Genomic DNA, 27,435 nt, shown 5'->3' on the forward strand with positions numbered 1-27,435 from the left:
ACTATCAATAGACAACTTTCAAGTCGTGTCGAAAGTAATATTTAATTTTATCTGGAATGGCCAGAAAACGTTAAAACGGGCATATTTAGAAAACAAACGAGTTGGAGGGTTAAAACTATTTAATATTAAGGCATTAAACCTCTCACTTAAAGACTCCATTATATCAAAATGATATCTAAATCCAAAATGGTTTTTGAGTAGGCTACTAAGAGAGGCACATCCAATGTTCTAAAGTGGGCTCTTTGCCATTAAAACCAACCATTTGACAATCAAATGAAATGTTATTGGTCACACACACATGGGTAGCAGATGTTAATGCGAGTGTAGCGAAATGCTTGTAAATGGAACCCTGTTTAAAGCCATACAGAATTGGTTACAATTCCAATTTCATCCTCCAGAAGAGGCGTAACAAATATTACAGAAAATAATATGGCTAAACTCGAACGTACTGATAGAGGAAAGACGCATTGTTTTGGAGAAAATGTATAAGGAAGGTATCATGTTTATGAATGACATTGTAAATAAGGACAGTCAAATGTTGTCACACAAGCAATTAACAAAGGTCTATGGAGATGTATGCTCAATGTAAAAGTATAACCAACTCATTGCAGCTCACACATAAAAATGGATGGGGCAATTACTCATAAGAGAAAAAGGATGAATTAGTTTGTCTGCCGCCAATCAAAAACCATGCATGGCTTAAAATGACTAGCATAAATCCTAAAATGTATCCGTTTTACTTAAGCTTGAGAGGTTTGACAACTATACCGCATAGAATTCAAGATAGTTGGGAACAGATTTTTGATGTTTCAATACCACGGCATCGGATTTATGAACTGATATATAAAACAACATTTGACACAATCCGTTCTTTTCCATTTAAACTATTATATACAATTATTGGCAAAAATAATGTTCACTATAAGGGGCATTGAACAGTCAGCCTTGTGTAGACTGCAACCAAGAAATAGAATCAATAGATCATTTATTTTTGTACTGTGCTACGGTGGCTGGCTTTTGGAGTCAGGTCCAGGAGTGGTTGCTAAGTCATCATGTCTGTGTTCAGATGGACCTACAAACAGTCATGTTTGGAGATCTGATAAACCACAATCAATCAATGGGAAATATGATTATATGCTTAGCTAAAGTATTTATTTTTAGGGCAATCGTGGTAGAAATGGTACAAATAGAGAGGTTCAAGACTCTTGTAAGACATCACAGTAAAATAGAAGGATGTATTGCAAATGGAAATAGTAAAATGGTAATATACTGGGAAAGACGGGTTGGTCTGTGGACATCTTAGGGGTGGAATTAAGATCAGAAGGACTGGTTGATTTGAGAATGAACTTAGACTCCAGTACAAACAGCAGGAGGCTATAGAAAGGTTGCAAGTAATGTTATTTTATAGACTAATCTGTCTGCCAATTTCAAAGCTGATTACAAAACATACTATCAGTAATACACTGTGTAAGATGCTCCAGACTCACAACACTGCTTCTTTATGTGTGCTCCAAATGTAATACATTATGTACAAACTGGACTGGGTCCAATGTCCCTTCAAGCCGATGGTCTTTATACATGCATCCCTTGAGTCTTTCTATCAGACACATCTCAGCAGGGTACTCCTTACATACACAACGTCAGTTACTTTGTATTCTTCAAAGACTGGTTTAGATAAAACAAGATGTAGTGGAAAATCTGCTATGAAAAATAAGCATTGTCGTGGTCCAAGTTAATATGGGCCAATTTTAGTATACTATAGTCTCAGAGAAGGTTTCATAGAACCTGCGGCTTTAATTCGAGCTGACTGGGTTAGATGACTTATAGATATAATATCAAGAGACGTTTGATTTTATTCTGTTCATTGATTTATTTGGATAGGAGTCCTGAAAAATATTTTTTGGGGAATCCTATATAATGTGCTCTGGGTTGGAAATGATTTGTATTTTCTCGTCTTCAACTGTGGACTGACTGGACTGACACAATATAACATCTACTCTGAGTTTATCAATACCTCCATAATAAACCAAGTGTGTAACAATATATATTTTGTAGTTGCTTACATTGTTAGTAAGTCCCTCAGTTGAAGAGCAAAAGAAGGACACATGAAACACATTCATATTAATTGACATTCATTCAATGTGGTTGTGTTGCATTAAGTGGCACCAGGTTTGTATTGTTAAGAAAGTAATAAATATTGCAGTTTATTTTACAGAATACAACAAAAAATACATTGTTTTCAACACTTACTAGATCACTGAAAATATTGCTTCTCTTGAGTCTGAAACTTGACAGAAAACATTTTTTTGCCGACAGTTATAAATACATTTAGTTTAACACACATTTTTCTCACACGTAATACCATAACACATTCAGAGTAATTTTCCAAACTCTTAGGCATCCCAAATGGCACCCCAAATGGAGCCCTTCTCCCTATATAATGCACTACTTTTTGACCAGAGCCCTTTGGGCCCTTGAGCACTATATAGGAAATAGGGTGCCATTTGGGATGGAACATTAGATCTTTGAATAGGGGGGATTAAGGTTTCTCAATAGGTGGGGTGTTGAAGCAGCCCTTAGGGATGTTGGCGTGGATGTCCTCCAGGTTCCTGATGTCGTCCAGGATCATATCAATATCGAGGTTGAGGCCAGACAACCTGGCCCTCTGGCCAGCCTCCTTCTCCTCCAGGTCCTGAAGCCGAGGCCGGAGCTGTTGGTTGACCTGGCCACGAGCACTGGAGATGGACTGCTCCAACTCACCCAACCTCTCCTCGTCCACACTGCCTGGCTTACCTGTTAGGAGAGGAGAGGAGGGGGCGGGGCGGGGCGGGAGATGAGAGGAGAAGACCAATGGTCAGCACCAGCTTAAATCATAATGTCATAAATATGTGCTTTTATGACATTAATATGAAGATAGGACAGTGAGTGAAATTAGACAAAACACAAGTGGTTTTGTTTTGTTTGAGTTAGCTGATTGTAGTTGTTGTGGGAATTTACCGATCATGCTCAGGAGGTTATTGATGACCAGGAGTGTTTCTCCCACTGCATCTCTAGTGTGCTTGGCATTGATGTAGGCACCCGTTCCTCCCATTAAAGCCTGAGGGAAAGAACATGACAAAGCATTATAAATATTACAGACCTTTCATTTGGAAAAATGTATTTCTTTTAAGAACCATTTGTGTGTGCTGGAGTTGTGTACTGGAGTGTTTCACATGAATCCTTTATATTGACACAGGTTTGTTAATGTATAATATATCATATCTGAGGGCATCACACTAAAATGGACCTCTGCAGCTCTATCTCTCTGTCCCTCAGCATTGGCCCTCTCTGCCGCCACTTTGGAAACAGTGGCTATCGCCTGGGTCTTCAGGTCCTGCACATCCCCTTTCAGCTTGGTGGCGTCCTTCAGTAGATCAGCGGGAGCTACTGGTAAAGAGCCGGACATTTCCTGCGGACAACAAGAAACAGTCAAATGAGCTCATTTTGAAGTTTCCATGCGAGTATTTTGGTTGTGAATAGGTCATGTCTTGAATTGAATGGGCTCATATGCATAAGTGACTCGAAACATTAACCTCATTGTTTCCCCAAGAGACATTTTCCTTCTAGAGACTCTAGCTAAATGCACAAGCTGTGGATTAGCATATGAACCCCAGTTGGATATTTCAATTGAAAGGAAAGAGTCTGTTAGTTAGGGTACCTCCAGTCGAGAAACCACAGCTTCCAGCCTGCTGAATGTGCCCAGTGCATCGTTGTAGTCATCAGACACACTGCCTATGATGAATAAGGTCTCTGTGTTGTTGCCAACAGCTTGCTGAATGGTGGCATTTATGCCAGGGAGTCTCTTTATGGCCTCGTCTGCCAAAGCCTTGTTCTTGCTGATCTGGCCGTCAAACCCTGTAGGATACAAGAGATTTAGACATAACCATCAGTGTTTTCTGGCAGGTGTATCTGTAGTGTATCAATATCTAGATATTTTTTTTTGTTATACAGTTTTAAATACATTTGCTATGTTGTAGATACTATGTCATAAATATGTGCTTTTTAGATGAGAGAATCGTTGTATTCGGTGCAAAGGACACAAAATAAAATGTTATTGATTAACTTACACCTGCTGTAACCTCCTATAGTGCTGCTGAATGTCATTATTGATTCAACTGAGAAATATAAGCTCAGATATAATTACAGTTACTGTGTGTCTGTGCTTTTCTAATATGTGGGCCGGCCTTGTCACATAATGTGCTGATAGTTTATTCATATTTCTACTGTGCTGTAGTTGGAATAACACCTATAGAAATGTGAAAGTCATACCTCTGAGCATCTCCAGCGCATCATCCACCCCATCAATGTTGTCTGTGATAGCCTTCAGGGCCAGTTCTGTGTCAGCCTTCGCTGCATTCGCTCTGGCAAGGAGCTGGTCATATTCCTGTACGAGAGAAATACCAACAATCAACATCGTGCCAGTTATTACCATTTATAAGGGTTAGTGAAGTCATTAGCGAATTATACAATATTGAAATACTTCAGTTGGATAATCTATCAGTGAATTTCAGACGTCGCAGGAAAGTATTTCTCAGAAACCTTTGAAGTTGGAATATAAGATATGATATACTACCAATCCTACACAGAAAGTTTTCTGAAAGCTGATGAGTGAATAGTGAAAGGCCTCAAGTGTACCTGTTGAGCTGCCTTCCCCAGGGCCAGGAGGTCCTCTACTGCAGCCTTGTCCTCCTGGGTCTCCTCTTGTAGCGCCTGGTACTCTGTCAGATTTTCCTCCACCCGTTCCCTCAGGCCATCCAATTTAGACGCCACACTGTCAATGTCCTTTTGCCAGAAAACAGGAGCTCATTCAGACTCAGCGTGTTGTGCAAGTGTAATTACTGACGCACTAGATTCCTCACCAGTTAGGTTTTAATTAGATCTCCTCCCCCTCTTTGCATTTTTTGCTGACTCATGTCCTTGATTGTTAATTGCTTTGTTATGTTTAAATGTAAATTAGCAAGGATTTTTTTTTTTAGATCTAGCTTTACAAACATGCCATGAGACAGGTTCAGTTGCCAATGGTTAGACACAATGATTTCATACTGTTCATAGTGAAAGGTGTTGAAATTGAATGCTCTTTTCAGCTCTCTAGGACACAAGCACATTGTGAGGGAATCCTTCTCTCCTTCATTTCCAGGACGCAGACACTGTATATCTATCAATATTTGCCTATTATGATTTTTAAGATATCTCAGAAGACTTGACCTGAGAGTAGTCACCAAATAGAGACCAGAGAAATGAGCCTGCTGAGAGGCCTGTTCTGCTCAATACCTTGAGAGGACCAGGGATGTTCAGCTCCAGGGAGGCTATCTGCTCCAGGGTGTCAGCCGCCATCCTGCTCTCATCTTGGGCAGAGCTGCTTAGGCGAGTGGCCAGGCTCTCCATGGCCTTCACCTGGGCTGAGTTCTTATCATACCTGACCAGAGGATAACCAAATATAACAAATATCAATATAACAACAACGGTTCATCAATTATGTTATTATGCAGAACATTACATGGCTGGTAGTAGAGGATATATTGTCTACTGTATTTAGAGAGGAGATTGACATGAGTTTCTTACTTGGTTTTGAGATCACTGATAAGCTCTCTGATCTTGTTTTCCCCTGTCATGACAGTTCTCATGAGTGCCAGGGACTTCTCTGACTCTGCAAGAGCACTGTTTGCTGTCTTCTCCACTGTCCCCGCTTTGCTCTGATGTCTAATAAACAGTTACAACATAGAGTCATCCTTAGCACGACAAGTCATTTTCTGACATGGGATTCTCCAGTCTGTATGAATGTGACATGGAGGGGTGCAGTACTCACTTTTCAGCCAGGCCTGTTGCTCTCTGAACCAGAGTAGAGAGGCTGTCTGTGTCCACTTCTGCATCACTTAAAGGGAATTCCTAACATCGGGGTGGAAGGTAAACACTAATGAAACAGATCACTAACACGCATACATTGACATATTAATATCTCCTTACTCTCATGACATCAGTGATAAAAGTAGAATACTACTGTACTACTATATAACTCACAGCTTGTTTGATGTTGAGTCTTGCCTCTTCTAGTTTGCGCCGCACATCATGAATGAGTGTCTGGATATCAGAGACCTGTCGTTGGTACCTCTGGTCCTGCAACTTTATGTTGTTGATGGTGTTGGAGATCACCTGGATGTCTCTGCCTTCACTCAGCTGGGTTGTACTGATGTCTGAGAGCCGGGCCTGTAAGTCTTTCTCTGATTCTATTCAATAGAACAAAACAAAACAAGTCACCAACATTAAATCTTTGCACTTCACATATAAACCGAAAGCTTCACAAACTGAATGTGAGATGCATTGGGGTGTGACAGAGATACAGTGCATGGACAGTGATTCACCATGTTTCAGATGCCTGGTAACCATCCTGAATGGTATTAACATATGTTGACTAATTAGAAAATGACTAATGCTCTGATCCTTTAAGTATCTATGATGTATAACTATTATAAATGACTTACCAGAGAGTGTCTGTGCATTTCTCTGCAGGTCTGTGACTATGTCCTCTGCTGCTCTGATGGCTCTCTCCATCTGGGCGTCGTTCACTGGCAGACTGCCACTCTCCGTACCCGTAAACAGAGTTTCTATCTCCCGCAGTTTACGAGTGTACCCCTCCATCTGTGACACATGACCCAATGGGATAGGAAAGCTTAAATAGAGCTTATGAAAGGTTATTCTCTGGTGATAGATGAAAAGATAGCTGGCTGGAGGCCAGCCCTCACACAATATTTGGGTCTAGATTGGCGAGATTAATTAAAGGTTAACAAAAAAAACTTTTTTTTTACCTCTGCAATACTTTACTGTAGGCCTACATAGTACATTCAGAATATGTAATTGGAGGCAAAGTGTGAGATGGAGCAGTAGATTCAAACCCTGAAAGGTATTCATTATGAAAGAGAAATAACTTCATAGGTTAACTGTTGTGTTTCAATACTTCAACTAGTCCTCCTTTCAATTCCTCCTCCCACACTACAGCCTGAGGGGAGCGAGCACCCCAAATGTCACCCTGTTCACTATTTAGTGCACTACTTTTGACCAGGGCCCTTGGGTTCTGGTGGACATTAGTGCACTATACTGTATATGGAATTGGGTGCCATTTGGGACACAACTTTCATCCTAGTTCACAGGATGCGTAGGCAATGTCAGAGAGAACACACCCCACACAAATATTTCATTTGCCTGTCAAGTACTTTCCCCTCCCAGGTAGAAGTAGTATATTTACAGAGAGGACCTGATGAAGAAATGTTCTTGCAAAAATACTAATGCCAGATCACAACTTGTAAGAAGACACTCTAAATCTCTTCCTCTCATAACAAAATCCTTGTACAGCTATTCTTTTGTTAACCCACTAAGCTATAAGGATGTTGAATCAGCGACAAGGTGAGCACAGTGAAGCCAGAACAAATACCACAGCCAGCAGCCTTATTTCTGGTCCAGTTATTGTGTCCGCATCTCAAAAGGAATCCTATTCCCTATACAGTATAGCCTAGTGTACTACTTTTGACCAAGGTCTGTATATAGGGAATAAAGTGCCATTTGGGATGCATACTGTGCTGCCATTTAATAATTGGAGAGAGCACAATGACATGTTGGACCTGAATGGAAAAAGAAGACATTGATCAAATAATCCCAGTGGATTTTACCTTGGTCTTGACAGGGTTGAAGCAGGAGGGACACGCAGAACGCTGGCACTTCAGACCCTCAAAGCCTTCTCTGCATGAACACTGGCCCTGGTTACCGCATTTGTTGTACAGAGAACCCTGGGAATTGCAGCCACAAGCTAGAACGCAAAATGAAAAACAGTTGTTAAAATGTATATAAAATTGCAGACAATATTTGACTGTTAGAATCTAAAGGAGGAGCTATGTGCCTCATGTCTACGTGTGAAAGAGCTGGATATGGGGAGCCAACAACGTGCTGTCCTTACGTTTGCATGCCTCTGATGGCATGCTGTGGTGATATCCATCCAGGCAGCTCTCACAGAAGAAGCCAGTGGTATGATTCAGACATTTCAGGCACTCCCCTGTCTGCGGGTCACAGCTACTGACACCGTTGCACTGGCAGCGTCGACAAGGCCTTTGGACGCCATTTTCCCCCAAGGGATTCCCATAGAAACCATCCTGGCAGGTGTCGCAACGTGAACCTATTGAGAGTGAGAAGGGAGGAAGAGGTACAATATGAAATATCAAATATGCAAATAGCTGACATTGAATGATGAATGCCCTAGTACTCTATCCCATTTAACAGCCATGGTCTGTGACTGTGTCCCAAATGACATCCTATTCCCTATATAGTGCACTACTTTGACGATTTGTGACAGTGACTCACCAGTGGTTCCAGGTGGACAGAGGTCACACTTGACCTTCACGGTTCCTGGGCTCACAGAGCAGGCAGCTCCATTGGGACAGGGGCATTTCAGACAGGACCGTGGCTGGGCAGGGTCATTATAATACCCCAGCTGGCAGGTCTGGCGACCAGGGGTCTCATCTGCAGAGTAGCAGTCTCCTGTGGAACGGCACAACACAAAATCAGACACACACAGACACTTTCATCAAGACATTATTTGTCCTGCATTACATTATTTTTATTATATATGAACATTATATTTCAAGCATTGATTTGAACTTCTATAACTTATCCAGGGAATGGCATATTGCAAAAGGACGTTTGTTCTGATGAAAATCAGCCAAATCTCATCATTAATAGCAACAATACAAAATATATTAACACAAACATACAGTAACACTTGGACAAAGTTAAAACGTCACCTACCTGTTTCAGAGTCACAGCTTCCTCCTCTACAGCTGCAGGGCTCACAGGAGCTGTATGGACCTTTGCTTGGAGAACTTCTCTTATACCCTGAAGCACACCTCTCACAGAACTGGCCCTCGTATCCCACTGGGCAGTTACAGTTCTGGACCCAGGCAGCAGGGGTACCGGCCCCCTGACGGGCAGACTCCATATGTACATTGTCAAGGTAACCGCGCCCTGCAAAGGACAATAAGGTATTGAGCTTTATTGAGGGATTGACAAGAGATGAAGAGAAGGCAATGTGTTGAGGATGTGTACCAGTGTCATTTTTGATAATTGATTTAGAAAGATTACATAATAAAAATTAAAACTACTGAAATAAACTTGATATAAAACTGTTCCAAAGCACTTATTTACGATCCAGGAATGACTCTAAGGATCTGTTTATGCAAAACAGTAACCAATCTCATAGTCTCAGTCATACAAAAATAAACACTTACCATTTTCCCCAAATGTCCCACGGATTTTGATGGCAGTCAGATTCTGGAGGAGTTTTTGAAACTGGAAAGATGACAGGAGGGGCCTCCATTTACTGCTCTGTTGCTCATCCAGTCTGAGAATGAAAGACACAGCATGCAATGTTTACCCAAGACGTGCACAGACTCATAAAGCATGAGGGAACATCAGTATTATGCTTATGGATTTCACAGTCACACTTTACACCACCATGTCCTTATTACTGTAGTTATTGCTGTAATTACATTGTAGCTATTGTAATTATTCATCGTTACACTGTATATTTTGCTTATCATGAATATGAGAATAAATATGGAAACATGTATTTTCATGGAAGCAAAAACCAGGGTTGTTACTGTATTAGGCTACTATTATGGTCACGATGGTGCAGTTTGTTGTGAGACAGGATTGGATTTGACCAATTAGAGATAAGCTGCTTTGCAACCAGCCATTTCCCCTTAATTGTAATTAACTTGAATCAGACAAGCAGATGACCCTCTGGCTTACTAACTGTTATCAAGCTTTTACATTCAATCAGTGTGAGAAAAACATTGACCCCTTCACACTCCACATTCACAATGTGAAATTGTGTATAATGTGTTTCTCAATTGTTATCTTTGGCATCCATCTCACTATTCACACCTGCATACTTATCTCCTGCAGATCAAATTATGTTTGTACCTGCCCTGAGATGGACTGTTTCCTATCAGTCGGTACACTTGGTACCCCCATAGCTGTGTGTTGTACACAACTTGACTTTTTTCACATTTTGTTATGTTACATTTTGAGTGTCACTGATCTACACATAATAGCCCATAATGTTAAAGTGGATTTTTGTTTTTTTGAAATGTTTATAAATTAATAAAAAATGAACAGCTGAAATGTCTTCAGTCAATAAGTATTCAATGCTTTTGTTATGGCAAGCCTAAATAGGTGCAGGAGTACGAATATGCTTAACAGGTCACATAATAAGTTGCATGGACTCTGCTTGTGTGCGTTAATACTGTAGTGTTTAACATGACTACCCCATCTCTGTATCCCACACATACAATTATCTTTAACGTCCGTAAGTCAAGCAGTGAATTTCAAGCACAGATTCAACCACAAAGACCACTGAGGTTTTCCTATGGTTTGCAAAGAAGGGCACCTAGTTGGATAAAACAAAAAAAGCAGACATTGAATATACCTTTGAGCATGGTGCAGTTATTCATTTTACACTTTGGATGGTATATCAATGCACACAGTCACTAAGCAGATACAGGTGCCCTTCCTAAATCAGTTGCCGGAGAGGAAGGAAGCTGCTCAGTGATTTCACCATGAGGCCAATGGTGATTTTAAAAGAGTTACAGTTGAATGGCTGTGATAGGAGAAAACTGAGGATGGATTAACAACATTGTAGTTACTCTACAATATTAACCTAATTGACAGAGTGAAAAGAAGGAAGCCTGTACAAAATTAAAATATTCCAAAACATGCGTCCTGTTTGCAATAAGGTGCTAAAGTAATACTGCAAAAAATGTGGCAAAGAAATTCACTTTTTTGTCCTGAAAATAAAGCGTTAAATTTGGGGCAAATCCAACACAACATATCACGGAGTACCACTCTTCAGATTTTACATTTACATTACATTTAAGTAATTTAGCAGACGCTCTTATCCAGAGCGACTTACAAATTGGTGCATTCACCTTATGATCAATTATTTTCATAATTGATCATTTATGATTTCTTATTTTCAAGAATGGTGGTGACTGTATCATGTTATGGGTATGCTTGTCATCGGCAAGGGATAGAGAGTTTTTTGTTCGATAAAAATAAACAGAATAGAGCTAAGCACAGGCAAAATCCTAGAGGAAAACCTGGTTCAGACACTGGGAGACAAATTCACCTTTTAGCAGGACAATAACCTAAAACACAAGACCAAATATACACTGGAGTTGCTTACCAAGACGACATTGAATGTTCCTGAGTGGCGTAGTTATAGTTTTGACTTAAATCAGCTTGAAAATCTATGGCAAGACTTGAAAATGGCTGTCTAGCTATGATCAACAACCAACTTGACAGAGCTTGACAATTTTTTTAAAGAATAATGGGCAAATATTGTACAGTCCAGGTGTTTAAATCTCTTAGAGACTTTCCCAGACTCACAGCTGTAATCACTGCCAAAGGTGATTCTAACATGTATTGACTCAGGGGCTTGAATACTTATCTAATCAAGATATATTAGTGTTTTATTTTCCATTAATTAAAAAAATACATAAAAACTTTGATATTACAGACTATTTTGATTAGATCGTTGGGCAAAACAAATGATAATTAAATCAATTTGAAATCCCACTTTGTAACACAACAAAATGTGAAAAAAGTAAAGGGATGTGAATACTTTCTGAAGGAACTATTCATAACTTCACGTTTTGCTTAATGCTAGTATCAAGCTTATCTGTCGACTACAATGCTTTGGCTGATTCCCACCTGAATGTGTAGGTGATCTTCTGTCCACAGGGGACGATGGTCCTCAGGTCTCCCAGGGAAGCTGCCACTCTCAGCCCAGATCCCTCCAGCACCACATCAGCCGTGGACGGGTGGCGAACCCCTCGGTCCAGCCTCAGGGAGAAGGATATGTTCTGACCGTAGCTCAGCTCCTGGTTGCCCAGGTAAGAGTCTAGCCATCACAAAATAGAACAAGATCAAGATAATTTTAGGATCATAATAATTGATGAACGGGGACTTAAAACCCATTACAGTCCATGCCCTGTCTAAGCTGGAGGGGAACCATTTAGCTATTTGATTTTGAATTTTAAGACCCCTTGAAGTCTAAAAAAATATATATAAAAATGTATCTGATTAAACATTTTATTTGGCCTTACTGCTATTAGCACATACAAACGCATTGAATGACAGATTCACTACATGGAACAACAGATAATCCCCCCCCCCCCCCTCCAATAATGAAAAGGAAGTTTATTCTGAAGTGTCTGTCCTATATCTGAGAGATATAAGAAAGATCAGGAAACATTTGTATTTAACCCTCTATTTTTGTCACTAAACAGTCTCTATAGATGCTTCCATAAATGTTTCCAACTGGTACTGGGGGAACTTCAGATGAGTCTTGTGAGGCCTGTGGGCTTCCTAGAGCAAATCAACCAACATGTACGCATTTGTGAGAATCGTACCTTTCCACAGAGGGGTCATATTAGTGTGTAGCTTTTCAGACAGAAATTGGCAGATCGGCTGTATCGACTTCACACGAGTCCCAAGATGCTTGTGGGGTTTTTAGCAAAACCGAGAACACCATCGTGTTCGTGGGAGTCTCATCTTTCCATACAGGGGTCATAATAGTTTGTAGGCCGAACCGTTCTAACGTTACAGATGATTTTGTGAGCAGACACATTTTTGGGATGTCTCATGATCTGACAAACATAGCTCCAGCTCTGTCATCTTTCACCGCAGATGCAGAAGTACGACATTGGCGGATGCGGTGAATTGAGACGCATGCCAATGCAAAAAATATATATCTCTAGCTTAAATTGACTGATTTTTATGGGGATTTTTGTATTATGCTAATTTGATTTCTGTGGGGCGCACACATCGACTCTAGGGGGTTATTATTGTGGATGCACGTGATGTAACATATACACTACATGACCAAAACATCTCATTCCAAAATCATTAATATGGAGTTGGTCCCCCCTTAGCTGTAATAACATCTTCCACTCTTCTGGGAAGGCTTTCCACTAGATGTTGGAACATTGCTGTGGGGACTTGCTTTCATTCAGCCACAAGAGCATTAGTGAGGTCGGGCACTGATGTTGGGCGATTAGGTCTGGTTTGCAGTCGGCGTTCCAATTCATCCCAAAGGTGTTTGATGGGGTTGAGGACTCTGTGCAGGCCAGACAAGTTCTTCAACACCGATCTCGACAAACCATTTCTGTATGGACCTCGCTTTGTGCACGGGGGCATTGTCATGCTGAAACAGGAATGGGCCTTCATCAAATTGTTGCCACAAAGTTGGAAGCACAGAATCGTCTAGAATGTAATTGTATGCTGTAGCGTTAAGATTTCCCTTCACTGGAACTAAGGGGCCTAGCCCAACCATGAAAAACAGCCCGAGACTATTATTCCTCATCCACCAAACTTTACAGTTGGCAATATGCATTGGGGCAGTCCGTTGGACTGTCAGATGATGAAGCGGGATTCATCACTCCAGAGAACGCATTTCCACTGCTCCAGTGTCCAATGGTGGCGAGCACCACTCCAGCCAACGCTTGGCATTGCACATGGTGATCTTAGGCTTGAGTGCGGCTGCTTGGCCTTGGAAACCTATTTCATTAAGCTCCTGATGAACAGTTATTGTGCCGACATTGCTTCCAGAGGCACTTTGCTTCCAGAGGCAGTTCGGAACTCGGTAGTGAGTGTTGCAACTGAGGACAGAAGATTTTTACGCGCTACTGGCTTCAGCACATGGCGGTCCCTATCTGTGAGCTTGTGTGGCCTACCACTTCGCAGCTGAGTTGTTGTTGCTCCTAGGCTTTTCCACTTCACAATATCAGCACTTATAGTTGCCTAGGGCAGCTCTAGCATGGCAGAAATTTGCCTAACTGACTTGTTGGAAAGGTGGCATCCTATGACAGTGCCATGTTGAAAGTCACTGAGCTCTTCAGTAATGTCATTCTACTGCCAATGTTTGTCTGTGGAGATTGCATGGCTGTGTGCTCGATTTTATACACCTATCAGCAACAGGTGTGGCTGAAATAGCCGAATCCACTAATTTGAAGGGGTGTAAAAATAAGAGGGTACAGAAGTCAGGGCTAAGAGCTGAGAACAGGAAGCAGGGAAAGCAGCACTCACCAGGGGCATAGAGGTAAGCAGGCATGATGTCTTTTGAGATGACCTCAATGTCTTTGTGAGTGGGGGACCAGCGGAAGTGGACTTGGGATGGGGTCACACCATGACCTGTGGCCGCTCTCCACCCCTCAGGCCCTGAAAAACAGAAGATTCACACACATTTAAATAACTTAAAATTAAATATATTTCAGGTGTTTATGTTCTGATCAAGCGTATGGGTGTTAAGTTACCATTGTCGAATGTTGAGGTGATTGTGTGGACTGAGTAGCCCGTTGCTGGGGAGCACTGGGTCGAGTGTCCATAGCAAAAGCAAGGTAGAGATTGAGCGGTCACTGAGTTGTCTGCGAGCTGACCACTGCATAAGAAAAACATGAACACACATTTGAATTAGTCAATCTTTATTCTAAAATTCAATAATGAAAGGAGAGGCAATACAGTAGATCCTTTTGAAGTCCTCTCAGTCCTTTCATTTTATGCCCCTATAATTCCATTCTTGTACTTACCAAACAGTACAATGTAAGTAAATGTAAAATGTATTTTACCTGTTAGCACAGCCATTTGAGCTGATAGGTGTTCCATTGGGGCATCGGTCACATTTATCCCCTTGTGCTCCCGCTCTACAGCTGCAATGACCTCTACTGTCACAGTGTGATCCTACAGAACCTGGAAGAAACCACATTGACACCAAACATCAGGGGCCGTATTTATAAAGAGTCTCAGAGTAGGTGTGCTGAACTAGGATCTGTTCCACGTAATCTTACTCATTATGATCGAAAAGGCTAAACTGTTCCTAGATCAGCAGACACTTTTGAATATGGGCCCAGGTATTGTTATCATTCCATGTCCCCTCCTGTTCTGTTCACTCACCTATACGGCTGCAGTTACATGGCAGACACCTGTTTCCTTCCCTCTGGTGGTGGAACCCCTCCTTGCACCTCTCACAATGCCTTCCCTCAGTGTTGTCTTGGCAGTCCACACAATGGAGCCCCCCAGAGTCAGGCAGGCAATAACGTGACTTTCCATTGCATTTACAGATGTCTGCTACAGGGGTGACATACACATTGTTCAGACATTTGTGAGCACTGTGTATAGAATCATAAAAACATGAATTTGAGTATATTTGTCAGCCTATGCGATAAGCAGTCACCCCCTCATAAAGTCTCTTGAACACCGTGAAGAGTTAGCTATTGCACTTTGACAGTCACATAAAATGGGGAAATGTTTTATTATGTAGGCTACCATCTTTATACTATCTAAGGAGGGGTTGGCAGTAGCACAGCCTCATTCTTTTCTCACAGTGAGGTAAACTACCGTCAGCAGGCCCAGATCCCATAATACCTTATTCCCAAGTGATGAGAAACGAGAGATACTCACAATAATATCAATTATTCCTACTGTGGGCAACAACATGTTTGCAATCAAGCAAATGTCAGTTTGTTTGCTATGGTAATGGTTTGTATCATCATAGCAAACCCATACTGCCACAAATATTTGACAACCATGTTCCCAAGCATAAGCTATCCTGAGGATATCAAGTTCTCATTTCACACACTAAACGATAGCTCTGAGGAGTTCCTGTGGTGATGGCAGGCTGCTGCATGTAGCTGTTTTGGTCGATTGGGTAATATAGAAAGGTACACAGAGCTCAGAACCTAAAGTCGTCATGCCCTAAGAGGAGATAGACTTTACCCATTACCACATGAGTCATTGCCTGCATCCCAAATGGCACCCTATTCTTATTCAGTGCACTACTATTGGGCAGGGCCCATAGTAGTGCACAACATAGGGAATAGGATGCCATTAGGGACAGAGTCATCAGCGATGCAGTGATTCAGTGCCTCCAGGTCGATATGGTTGCCCAAAGGCTTAACAACACTCAGCTCAGCAGCTCCAGGACTTAATACCTATATCTGCCCCACCTTATCACCTCACCACAGAGTAAGTAACATTAGAAAGTGTTGATGATTTACTCTATTCGCCAAGAGTACCACAAATAAACATATCCACTTTCACATAAAGATCTACTGTGAGACCTTCATAGACTATAGAGGCTCTGTAGTATTATCATGTTTCTTATAAACACAAACCCCTTTCTCCTGAATGCATACCTGTATTAAATATCATTAGAAGAAATGTGCCATTTTGATATCTACTGCTATAGTTACAGAGGCAGAATATACAAATACAGGTATATAGGAATACAACAAATGCTGCAGGTAGGCCAATTAGCTACAATAGTGTTTTGAAGGGCACCTCCTATCATCTGAGTATGAAAGAAGTCAAATAATTCTAAATGCATGTCCCCAATTCGAAAGCAACAACCTATTTAAGGAATTTTTTACAATTCATTATTACATTATTCAAGGCTAGCAGAGAGGAAAGATAAAAAGGTAGTAGACACTCACATCCTCCATAGCTGTACGTTCCTTGGACAGACAACCAGGTACAAAGAGAAAGTCCACACAGAAATATCCAACTGCTCTTCATGGTCGCAGAAACTCTAATAGGAATGAAGTACATCAGTAGTCTCATATAACATAAACTAATGGGCTTATCAGGCCGGCTACACCTGATGCTTCTGCTCAAGATACCCAGGTGAGCTTCTTTTAACACCTCCCCTGTGGCAGGCTGTGACACGTCGGGCACAGTCTCTCAGCTGGAAGGTTACTCACTTGTGATTCAGAGCCAACACACTGGCTGTGCCCACTCGCTCACAGGAAATGGCTGGCTCTGTATCACTATTGTGGAAGTTGTCAAGACGTGAATAAAGGGGAGCGTTGTTTGATGCAGCATGAAATAGACACAGTCACTCACTCAAGGTTTTTAAATACATTTTTACACCCGCTTTACAATTCAGTAGACATACTCTGAAAGACAATGGCAGAATGTGAATCAATGCTTATAATGCTTGTGTATTTTGACCTTTTCAGCAAAAGCATAATTACTAATCATCTCAAACCAACATATCTGACATAGGTAATTGTTGCCAATTATTATGAAGGGTTTGGTATTGTTCTGCTGATGATTACAACTGAGTAGCCAAGAACATCCTGAGAAAGAACCTGTAAAAGCTGCTATATAACAAATTATAAACTGGATAGCTTGGGTCCTGGATGCTGATAGAGCATTTCAGCCATGTGTATATCAGACAATTCACCACAGATATGACACAAAAATACATATTTACTGGTTTATTTATGTTGGTAACCTGTAGATAATAGCAATAAGGCACCTCTAGAGTTTGTGGTATATGGCCAAAATACCACACCCCCTTGGGCCTTTTTGCTTAAATCTAACATGAGGCACCTACTACAAACTAACAGTTGAAGCTGTACGTTTCTTCAATAATGTGTTTAATGGTTTTCAATAAATGGCTCAACATGATTGCTTTTTTTATCCAGGAAGTCCCATTGAGGTCAGAACATCTATTTTATAAGGGAGACGTGGCAACTGTTCAATCCATTGTCTATAATCTGCGAGGGTCTGTTTTATTTGGAAACCTGAATATGTTCCTGAGCAACAGCACTTTGGAGAGACAACATTCCCTGAAGTAATAATAGCTTTTTCCATCTCGTCAAATGGTTGGCAGTTTATTTACCAATCCACAATAAGAATGATTCGCCCACTTTGTGTCTGAGCATATGGACAGTATTGTTTGGCTTTGGAACACTCTGTAAAAGAATTAAGCATAATAACATGACAAAATGGAACGAGTCAGTTACAGGTGAAAGAACTGAAAGACAAATTCAAAACTAATTTCACATACTGTATACAGTATTTAATCATATTTGTTCAATTTACAAGGCAACTTTTTTAGTCACCTGTTCAATCGATCTGATATTTTTCTTTTGCCTCCTTGGAAATAAGTTTCCATGACTGAAATACTGTACAGATTCATTGAATGTATCTTTCATTGTTCTATAGCCACACCCTTGGTATCAGACGTGTGGCCAGACAAACAGCAATAGACATCCATCAGCGATGAGTAGATTCCTGACAAGTGAAAAAAGGTGCCTAAGGGCTATGAGTTTAGCACTGTTTGCAAATGACTGCCACACCCTTATAGTGTCATTATCTGACACAATGTATGCAAGTCATACACACACTCATACTCACACACAGACGCAACCGCGCCCTAAAAGCCACACCATTCCCGACACACACAGGCCCCTGCCAACACCACACCCTCAGCTCATACACACACACAAACACACAGAAGCTCCATGGTGGTGATTTGCTGTATGTACAGGAAAACATGAAAACACGACACATGCAAGAAAGCAGTTTGACATTTCTTAACTGTGCAGTGACACATTAAGACTGTGTCAATTCAGTGATGCAAAATGCGCTAAACTGTGTCCAATGGCTTCAATACAGTAACAGCGGCATTCATATAGACGATATTGCCATAATCAATAACAAGAATGAATGTTGACTGAATTATTTGTCTTCTAAAATGGAACGAAAGACAGGGCCTGTTCCTATAGAAGAAGTCTATTTTAATTCTTAATTTCTTAACTAATTCATCAACATGCTTTTTGAAAGATAGCTTTTTATCAATTCAGATGCCCAGATATTCATAAACAGGGACGCGATCAATGAGGGCACCAACCAACATGCATATGCACAAATAATCAGATACTGATTTTCCAAATCACGTAAAAATGTAAATACTATACCATTTCAGTTCAACAAATAATGGAAAATTGAAGCTCTGACAGAGTTTGGTCAGCTGTGGGGGCAATAGCATACACCACAGTGTCATCTGCATACAGGTGAAAGTATATATATACAGTGGGGGAAAAAAGTACTTGATCCCCTGCTGATTTTGTATGTTTGCCCAGTGATAAAGAAAGGATCAGTCTATAATTTTAATGGTAGGTTTATTTGAACAGTGAGAGACAGATTAACACCAAAAATATCCAGAAAAACATATGTCAAAAATGTTATAAATTGATTTGCATTTTAATGAGGGAAATAAGTATTTGACCCCCTCTCAATCAGAAAGATTTCTGGCTCCCAGGTGTCTTTTATACAGGTAACGAGCTGAGATTAGGAGCACACTCAAAGATGGAGGTGGAAACATTATGCTTTGGGGGTGTTTTTCTACTAAGGGGACAGGACAACTTCACTGCATCAAAGGGACGATGGACGGGGCCATGTACCGTCAAATCATGGGTGAGAACATCCTTCCCTCAGCCAGGGCATTGAAAATGGGTCGTGGATGGGTATTCCAGCATGACAATGACCCAAAACACACGGCCAAGGCAACAAAGAAGTGGCTCAAGAAGAAGCACATTAAGGTCCTGGAGTGGCCTAGCCAGTCCCCAGACCTTAATCCCATAGAAAATCTGTGGAGGGAGCTGAAGGTTCGAGTTGCCAAACGTCAGCCTCGAAACCTTAATGACTTGGAGAAGATCTGCAAAGAGGAGTGGGACAAAATCCCTCCTGAGAAGTGGGCAAACCTGGTGGCCAACTACAAGAAACATCTGACCTCTGTGATTGCCAAGTACTAAGTCATGTTTTGCAGAGGGGTCAAATACTTATTTCCCTCATTAAAATGCAATCATTTTATAACATTTTTGACATGCGTTTTTCTGGATTTTCTTGTTGTTATTCTGTCTCTCACTGTTGAAATAAACCTACCACTAAAATTATAGACCGATCATTTCTTTGTAAGTGGGCAAACATACAAAATCAGCAGGAGATCAAATACTTTTTTCCCCCACTGTATGTATATACACTGCTCAAAAAAATAAAGGGAACACTTAAACAACACATCCTAGATCTGAATGAAAGAAATAATCTTATTAAATACTTTTTTCTTTACATAGTTGAATGTGCTGACAACAAAATCACACAAAAATAATCAATGGAAATCCAATTTATCAACCCATGGAGGTCTGGATTTGGAGTCACACTCAAAATGAAAGTGGAAAACCACACTACAGGCTGATCCAACTTTGATGTAATGTCCTTTAAAACAAGTCAAAATGAGGCTCAGTAGTGTGTGTGGCCTCCACGTGCCTGAATGACCTCCCTACAACGCCTGGGCATGCTCCTGATGAGGTGGCGAATGGTCTCCTGAGGGATCTCCTCCCAGACCTGGACTAAAGCATCCACCAACTCCTGGACAGTCTGTGGTGCAACGTGGCGTTGGTGGATGGAGCGAGACATGAAGTCCCAGATGTGCTCAGTTGGATTCAGGTCTGGGGAACGGGCGGGCCAGTCCATAGCATCAATGCCTTCCTCTTGCAGGAACTGCTGACACACTCCAGCCACATGAGGTCTAGCATTGTCTTGCATTAGGAGGAACCCAGGGCCAACTGCACCAGCATATGGTCTCACAAGGTGTCTGAGGATCTCATCTCAGTACCTAATGGCAGTCAGGCTACCTCTGGCGAGCACATGGAGGGCTGTGCAGCCCCCCAAAGAAATGCCACCCCACACCATGACTGACCCACCGCCAAACCGGTCATGCTGGAGGATGTTGCAGGCAGCAGAATGTTCTCCACGGCGTCTCCAGACTCTGACACGTCTGTCACGTGCTCAGTGTGAACCTGCTTTCATCTGTGAAGCGCACAAGGCGCCAGTGGCGAATTTGCCAATCTTGGTGTTCTCTGACAAATGCCAAACGTCCTGCACGGTGTTGGGCTGTAAGCACAACCCTCACCTGTGGATGTCGGGTCCTCATACCACCCTCATGGAGTCTGTTTCTGACCGTTTGAGCAGACACATGCACATTTGTGGCCTGCTGGAGGTCATTTTGCAGGGCTCTGGCAGTGCTCCTCCTGCTCCTCCTTGCACAAAGGCGGAGGTAGCGGTCCTGCTGCTGGGTTGTTGCCCTCCTACGGCCTCCTCCACGTCTCCTGATGTACTGGCCTGTCTCCTGGTAGCACCTCCATGCTCTGGACACTACGCTGACAGACACAGCAAACCTTCTTGCCACAGCTCGCATTGATGTGCCATCCTGGATGAGCTGCACTACCTGAGCCACTTGTGTGGGTTGTAGACTCCGTCTCATGCTACCACTAGAGTGAAAGCACCGACAGCATTCAAAAGTGACCAAAACATCAGCCAGGAAGCATAGGAACTGAGAAGTGGTCTGTGGTCCCCACCTGCTGAACCACTCCTTTATTGGGGGTGTCTTGCTTATTGCCTATAATTTCCACCTGTTGTCTATTCCATTTGTACAACAGCATGTGAAATGTATTGTTAATCAGTGTTGGTTCCTAAGTGGACAGTTTGATTTCACAGAAGTGTGATTGACTTGGAGTTACATTGTGTTGTTTAAGTGTTCCCTTAATTTTTTTGAGCAGTATATATATATATATATATATATATATATATATATATATATATATATATATATATTTAACAGATTAACAATATTGGTTTATGTAAATAGTGAAAAGAACTGGACCAAGAATCGATCCCTGTGGGACACCCTTTGTCATGTCCAGAAAACCTGACTTAACACCATGAGTAAATACACACTGTTCTTTGTCCTTTAAATCATTTTTCAAACCGGCTACATACAGCCTGGTCCAGGCCAATTGACGAAAGCCTCTGAATAAATAATGAGTGATCTAGCGGCGAAGGCTTTAGACAGGTCAATAAAAAGGGCCGCACAATGTTCCTGCTTATAAAAATAATAAAGAACATCATTTAAAAACAAGGAAGTACCAGAGATAGTGCTATGACCTGGTCTGAAACATGACTGGTGTACATTTAGAATACATTTCGTAGTTAAAAAGGATTTAAGTTAAGAATTTACAAATGATTCTACAATATTTGCTAGGCAAAAGAGTTTGAAAATGGGGCGATCATTATTTAATTCAAATGGGTCACAACCTTTGTGAAGGGGGAGTATGTGAAGGGGGAGTATCTTTCCAGACCCAGGGGATGGTACCAGAAATAATTGTATTCAAATAATTGTATTCAAATAATTGAATCTAATATGCTTATACTCGAGTCAGAAATAGCGGTCCCGGCTACTTGAGCCAACAGCTTTGCCAGTGACAGCCCAGTAACCTAGCTAGTTGGAACTACCCAGGGCTAGCCTGCTAACGTTATCACCAGGATCCAGCCAACACAATGTATTAACAACAGCACTAACATCATTGCTCCAAACTAAAACACTTAAATTAAATGTGTCTTAAAAAGTATAAAACAGAGAAGCACTCTATCGCCACTCTCTGCTTCCGGGTCACGTGACAAACCAATACGGTGAACCCAACATTGAAATTCAGAGGAAATAATGTAACTTATGTACTTTTCTAACACACTTCTGAAAATGTGCAGTCAAGATCTGGCTGCTTAACTAATTTGGAGTGTGAACGAGGGGATTTTTCTGAATCTTTTTTGGGGGATCATGAATGCAGCAGCTGAAAATAAGTGTTGCATCTCATTTTGAGAATACACTGGCATGTTTCACTGCACAGATAAGAAACATTGTGGCATCTATAGGTATTCATTCAAAGTTCATAGTTTTGTGCATAACAGTTGCTGAGATGCATCTTCCATTTCTTTTAATGTACTTTCAAGATTATCACCAAATCAATAATGATTTATAAAACAGTGTTTCACAATCAATACACAAGGCAGAAAATCCAACCATAACAATAACTGGGTTGTTCTGCCAATTAAGTGCCTTTTTAGTGTAACTTAGTGAAGACAAACTTGAGTTCACATAATTTGAACATTGTCATAAAGAGCACATGTTCAACTTAGTAAAAAACAAGTTTTCCCCCTATCTAAAGAGGTAAAATAAAAAATGACCATAAATTCAAAATAAAGTAACAGGGTTGACAACTTGATCTTAAATCAGCCGTTAATCTCCTTGTGACAAGGGGGGTTTAAGCTTGTGTGCAACAAGGTGCAATTGAATGCAAAATTCACCAAAAATAAAAACATTGTTTAACCATTTCTAGCGTGTCTATCGATGGGTAACAGGGTTGACGTAATATGCTCAACCCACTCAGTTTTTCACAACAAAACATCATAAAATGGCCAGAAGAGTAGAACCTGCTTTGACGTTCAATGTTTTAGAATTTTTTTTTTTTTTTTAAGGAATAGTTACACTATATTAAAACAAGAGCTCATTTCACGTGACAGGGTTTTTTGTAACCTTAAAATGAAATCACTAATCACATTAAATAATCTTCAGAAATGACTTTGTCAAAGCAACAAAATAACTAGTGCTTGACAATGATGCTGAAAAATTGAACTTTTTGGGTTGAGTGGGTTAAAATCTGCCTAGAAGTCACAGAGGGTGCACGGTCAAAATGCTGAACTTTGGCACTTTAAGTCTTTATTCATATAACAAAAATCTGATGTATACAATTCTCCATGTAGTCTATAGTAAAGCAGAGTTTATTTAATATAACAGGCTTTTAAAATTCAATATTTGTGCACAGACATATATATTTTTTTAAAGCACTCATTTCATGTAACGACCCAACTAATAAACTGGAACATTGTCCCGCATGTCCTAAAGACTAAATAACCTCAAGATAAAACTACATTGCGGAGTAGACTGGAGTAGATTCATGAGAAACATTGTCATATTTCCGCAAATGCAATGTACAGAACACTGAGTCAGCATGACATTCAATACAATCACACATCAACTGAAGAGTTCCTGTAATAATTTTTTATTACTTCAATGTTACGATTGAATTTACAGGCAAATGGGTAACAAGCTGGGTTTTCTCAGGTCCTTACAAATGAAATGTTTCAGTGACTAGGTGCCTTGTATTGTATTGTACGACAGAACCAAAACAGAACAGAAGATGTCCTCCAAAGGATTGTGCAACACATACATATCATCATCTACAAGAACAAAATAATACAAATACTTGAGACATTATAAATTAGAAATACTGTTTTATACATCAAACAGTATGTGCTGCACATCCTTCCACAGCAGCGTGGTGACCTGGAGGAGTAATAGAGGGTAAAAGATGGTTCACTGCAGAGGAGATCGTTTTAGTCCCTGCCACATCATCTATAAAATTAGGCAAAAAGTTAGCTAAACATAACTATCAAACAGATAACATGATAGAAGGCTAAGGAAAGGAGTGAGTATTGGTGTATTGAGGATATGAGCGATGTTGAATGGGAACTGGGAAGGATGAGTAGTTTCCAGGTTATAACCTATTAATTTACTGTATGGGGGCTGGCTGACTGATGTTTTGGACCTGTCGTCAAAGTCCCTGCTGTTCTACTCAAATGTAAGGATACCATGTAGTGAACGTGTGATGAGACGAGTGTATGTCTGAAAGGCAATGCAACGTATGCGATAAACGTGATGCCCTCGTTAGGGACTAAGTGATGTGAATATTACAATCACATATTAAGGCACAAAACACTAACAAAAAAAAATGGTTAACTAGCAACTTGTGACCAAGCTTATTTTCTTGGAGACGAGCATATAAATTCAGTCAAACGAAATGTTAGGCTTAATGTAGACAGATGGCTTCTTTAGGGCCATCCTTTACACACAAACACAAAAGTCCTGATCTTGTCAGTCAAAGGTAAAGGTTCTTATAAAAGCATTCATCAATTAACTTGTGACCACCCACTGAGAAGTAAACAAATGAATAATGGCAGAGCTATGAGGCAACAACACTGAGCCATGTATACAAGCAAGCATATTATACCACAGAACTTATCATATATATTTATATATTATGTGGAGGTTTCAGTCGATTGTTTTTGTGATAGAACCTATATGAGGTGGCTGATGGGTCTTGGGTTTAACAATCAGCCAGCCCCGAATCATTTAAGCACATATTTACACAAATAACAATTCCTCACTCTTTATCATAATAAAAAACATTCACACAAAAAATATAACATTTGAAATCATTATTAGCACCAGTGTATCAGATAAAGTCTTGCTACGCAAATGTACAAAGTTGCATAGTGTAGAATTTTGCCTTGTAGTGTAGAATGTTAATGTGTGATTTGCAGCAAACCTGTATTAAGCAGCAGCTTCGGGGGGGGGAGGGGAACTAACAAAAATCATGATTTGTAGTGTTAAAATAAATGATTTAAATGATATTTAACCATGCTGTTTCACTGGGCGGTAGAGGCCTGTCTCAACTGGCAAACATATCAGAGCCATTTTAAAGACCGACAAACTGGTTTCATTCAACAGCTTTTCAGTTGTGCATGTGGAACAGAATAGTAGTGTTGAATACTGTAAAAATGTATAATTGTAACAGGAATACTTTCTCCATGCAAGACATGTAGCTTTGGGAGCGAATGGAGGCAAATCAAACAGAAACTTAAGGATTCCTTCACGGTTTGTTTTTTTAAATAAATGGTTGATAACACAGAGGATGGTACATATGCATTGAACGTTTCTCAATACCTTTAGCAAAAAAAATCTCACACAGACAAACCATTCCCAACATGCCCTTGGGTCTAGAATGATGGGTAAGGATAACTTGTTTGATACCATATCAGATTTAAAAAAAAGTATATAATATGACACAGACGCATCTGAAAAGGCTGAGGACATTTCTCCTTGTTTTCTCTGTTGGTGTGGTTTAGGTTGTGATTCCTCTACGTAGTAGTGTAGGAACAGTCTGGAGGTGGTGCAGTCATGTGGGTTTTCTGGAGCGAGGTAAGCCACACCTCTCCTAACCTGCTGCACCTAAGGAGAATGGATGCGCGGGTTTTGTCGACCGCCCTTAGTTCATTTCAGGTTCTGCCGCTTATGCTCTTCCCTCTTCCTTTCTTTAAAAACATGAAACTTGGCTTCAATTGGCTTCTTGCTGAAAAAAAGACAAACAAAATACCAAAAAAGACAAACTGTTTTGGTACAACGGTGGCATTCTGCCCGAGTGTTAGATGTGGGAAGGAGTGGTACAGACGGGATATGAGGAAGGGTACAGGGGTCGGATAGGGGGCGGGATAGGGGGCGGAGATAGAGGGGGTTAAGCCCGCTCTATGGATGGGGTGTTGAAGCAGCCGTTGGGTAACGTGTTCTTGATGTCGTTGAGGTTGGCGATGTCAGACTGGATCTCCTTGATCTGCCTGTCGTAGTCGGTGATCATCTCCTCCTGGCTCTTGGCCACGTTGTTCAGCTCCGTCAGCTTGCGGTCCAGGTCGCTATTCGCCATCTTGTCTTTGGCCTGCTTCAGCGACCCCTCAATCAAGCCCAGCTTGCTCAGGTCCACCTTGTCAATGTTGCCTGAAACAGAAAAGAGGAGGTATAAGCTTTAGCTCAATGATTTAAGTACAGTCATTTTCACTTGTGCAAGTAAAACCCTGAATGATGGAATATTGTTTGGTTACACATGATGCACAAGCCAGAAACAATAACAGAACAGAATCACAAGACAATTATATCCCTGTTTGTATTCTTATACCTACAGAAATAACCATTTGCTAAATCAAATACCACTCACCCAGTGACTTAAGCAGGTCGTTGATGGTGTTGAGAACGGTCCTGACTGCGCTTTTGGCTTTCCGGGCGTTGTCCTCAGCTTCCTTCGCATTGTCTGATGCCTGAAATACCAAAACAACATAGTTGACATGTCAGGATTCCAATCCACAACGAAGATAGCTGTAACTCAGTAAACACTTGTGAGGTCCTTTAACCTTCAGTAGCTTGCTCATCCACTTCCTATTGCGTATTGTTTAGTCTCATTGTCTCTTAACAACTTTAAACAAGGACAATAAACATTTTGCAACTCCAGCTCTGTGTAGACTGCTTCTATACACAAACACGTAGAGCTCTTGGGGCTGATTTCCAACCCAAAGAGATCTTCTAGGAATTCCTAAGAATTGGGTTCCTAAGATTCTGAGAATTGAATGATATCAGTAGATTTAAAACAACAGAGCCCCAGATACAGAGTATGCATCCCAAATTACACCATATTCCCCTATATAGTACACTACTTTTCACGAGAGCCCTATGGGCCCTGGTCAAAAGTAGTGCACAACACAGGGTGCCATTTGGGACACACCCAGACAGACACGCACCATGCTAGCCATCATCATGTCCTGGTCAGCATCAGCCTTCTTCTTGGCGAGCTCTGCCTCTGCTGCACTTAGCTGGTCCATCATGTTATTGACCTCCCCATCCAGCTTCCTGGTGTCCTCAAAGGCCTTCTCTGCATCCGCCTTGGTCTTAGCAGAACCCTGTGTGGTCCACAGGCAGAGGGGGACAGAGAGGGATTAGTGATGTTGACAATTTGAAAGTAGGCATTACATTAATTATAGGTTTAATTATTTATTACAGTATGTGAAACA

General features: G+C 41.0%; 2 protein-coding genes across 2 annotated transcripts in view; both read right to left on the minus strand.

The window, feature by feature from the left end:
• Positions 1 to 2,115: 2,115 nt before the first annotated feature.
• LOC106569065 (laminin subunit gamma-2) lies at positions 2,116 to 16,841 on the minus strand. Its single transcript, XM_014140011.3, has 22 exons — positions 16,572 to 16,841; positions 15,034 to 15,207; positions 14,709 to 14,829; positions 14,397 to 14,521; positions 14,170 to 14,301; positions 11,794 to 11,983; positions 9,309 to 9,421; positions 8,830 to 9,045; positions 8,386 to 8,562; positions 7,985 to 8,200; positions 7,701 to 7,837; positions 6,519 to 6,675; positions 6,058 to 6,263; positions 5,846 to 5,925; positions 5,602 to 5,739; positions 5,311 to 5,455; positions 4,675 to 4,821; positions 4,309 to 4,423; positions 3,698 to 3,894; positions 3,287 to 3,448; positions 2,998 to 3,097; positions 2,116 to 2,793 (listed from the first exon to the last, which is right to left on the minus strand). Exons 1-22 carry the CDS (start codon positions 16,696 to 16,698, stop codon positions 2,540 to 2,542), a joined length of 3,429 nt encoding a protein of 1,142 aa, XP_013995486.3. The 5' UTR covers positions 16,699 to 16,841; the 3' UTR covers positions 2,116 to 2,539.
• A 6,965-nt stretch (positions 16,842 to 23,806) lies between these two features.
• The window catches only part of LOC106569067 (laminin subunit gamma-1), an 84,554-nt gene continuing 80,925 nt past the window's right edge, over positions 23,807 to 27,435 (minus strand). Inside the window, exons 26-28 of the mRNA XM_014140013.3 lie at positions 27,166 to 27,324; positions 26,589 to 26,688; positions 23,807 to 26,371 (exon numbers count right to left, since the gene is read on the minus strand). Of these exons, the coding sequence (XP_013995488.2) occupies positions 26,115 to 26,371; positions 26,589 to 26,688; positions 27,166 to 27,324 (516 nt within the window). The 3' untranslated portion in view covers positions 23,807 to 26,114. The remainder of the gene's footprint in view (positions 26,372 to 26,588; positions 26,689 to 27,165; positions 27,325 to 27,435) is intronic.

The sequence above is a fragment of the Salmo salar genome, chromosome 14, assembly GCF_965601325.2.
Source record: "Salmo salar chromosome 14, fSalSal1, whole genome shotgun sequence".
NCBI lineage: Eukaryota > Metazoa > Chordata > Actinopteri > Salmoniformes > Salmonidae > Salmo > Salmo salar.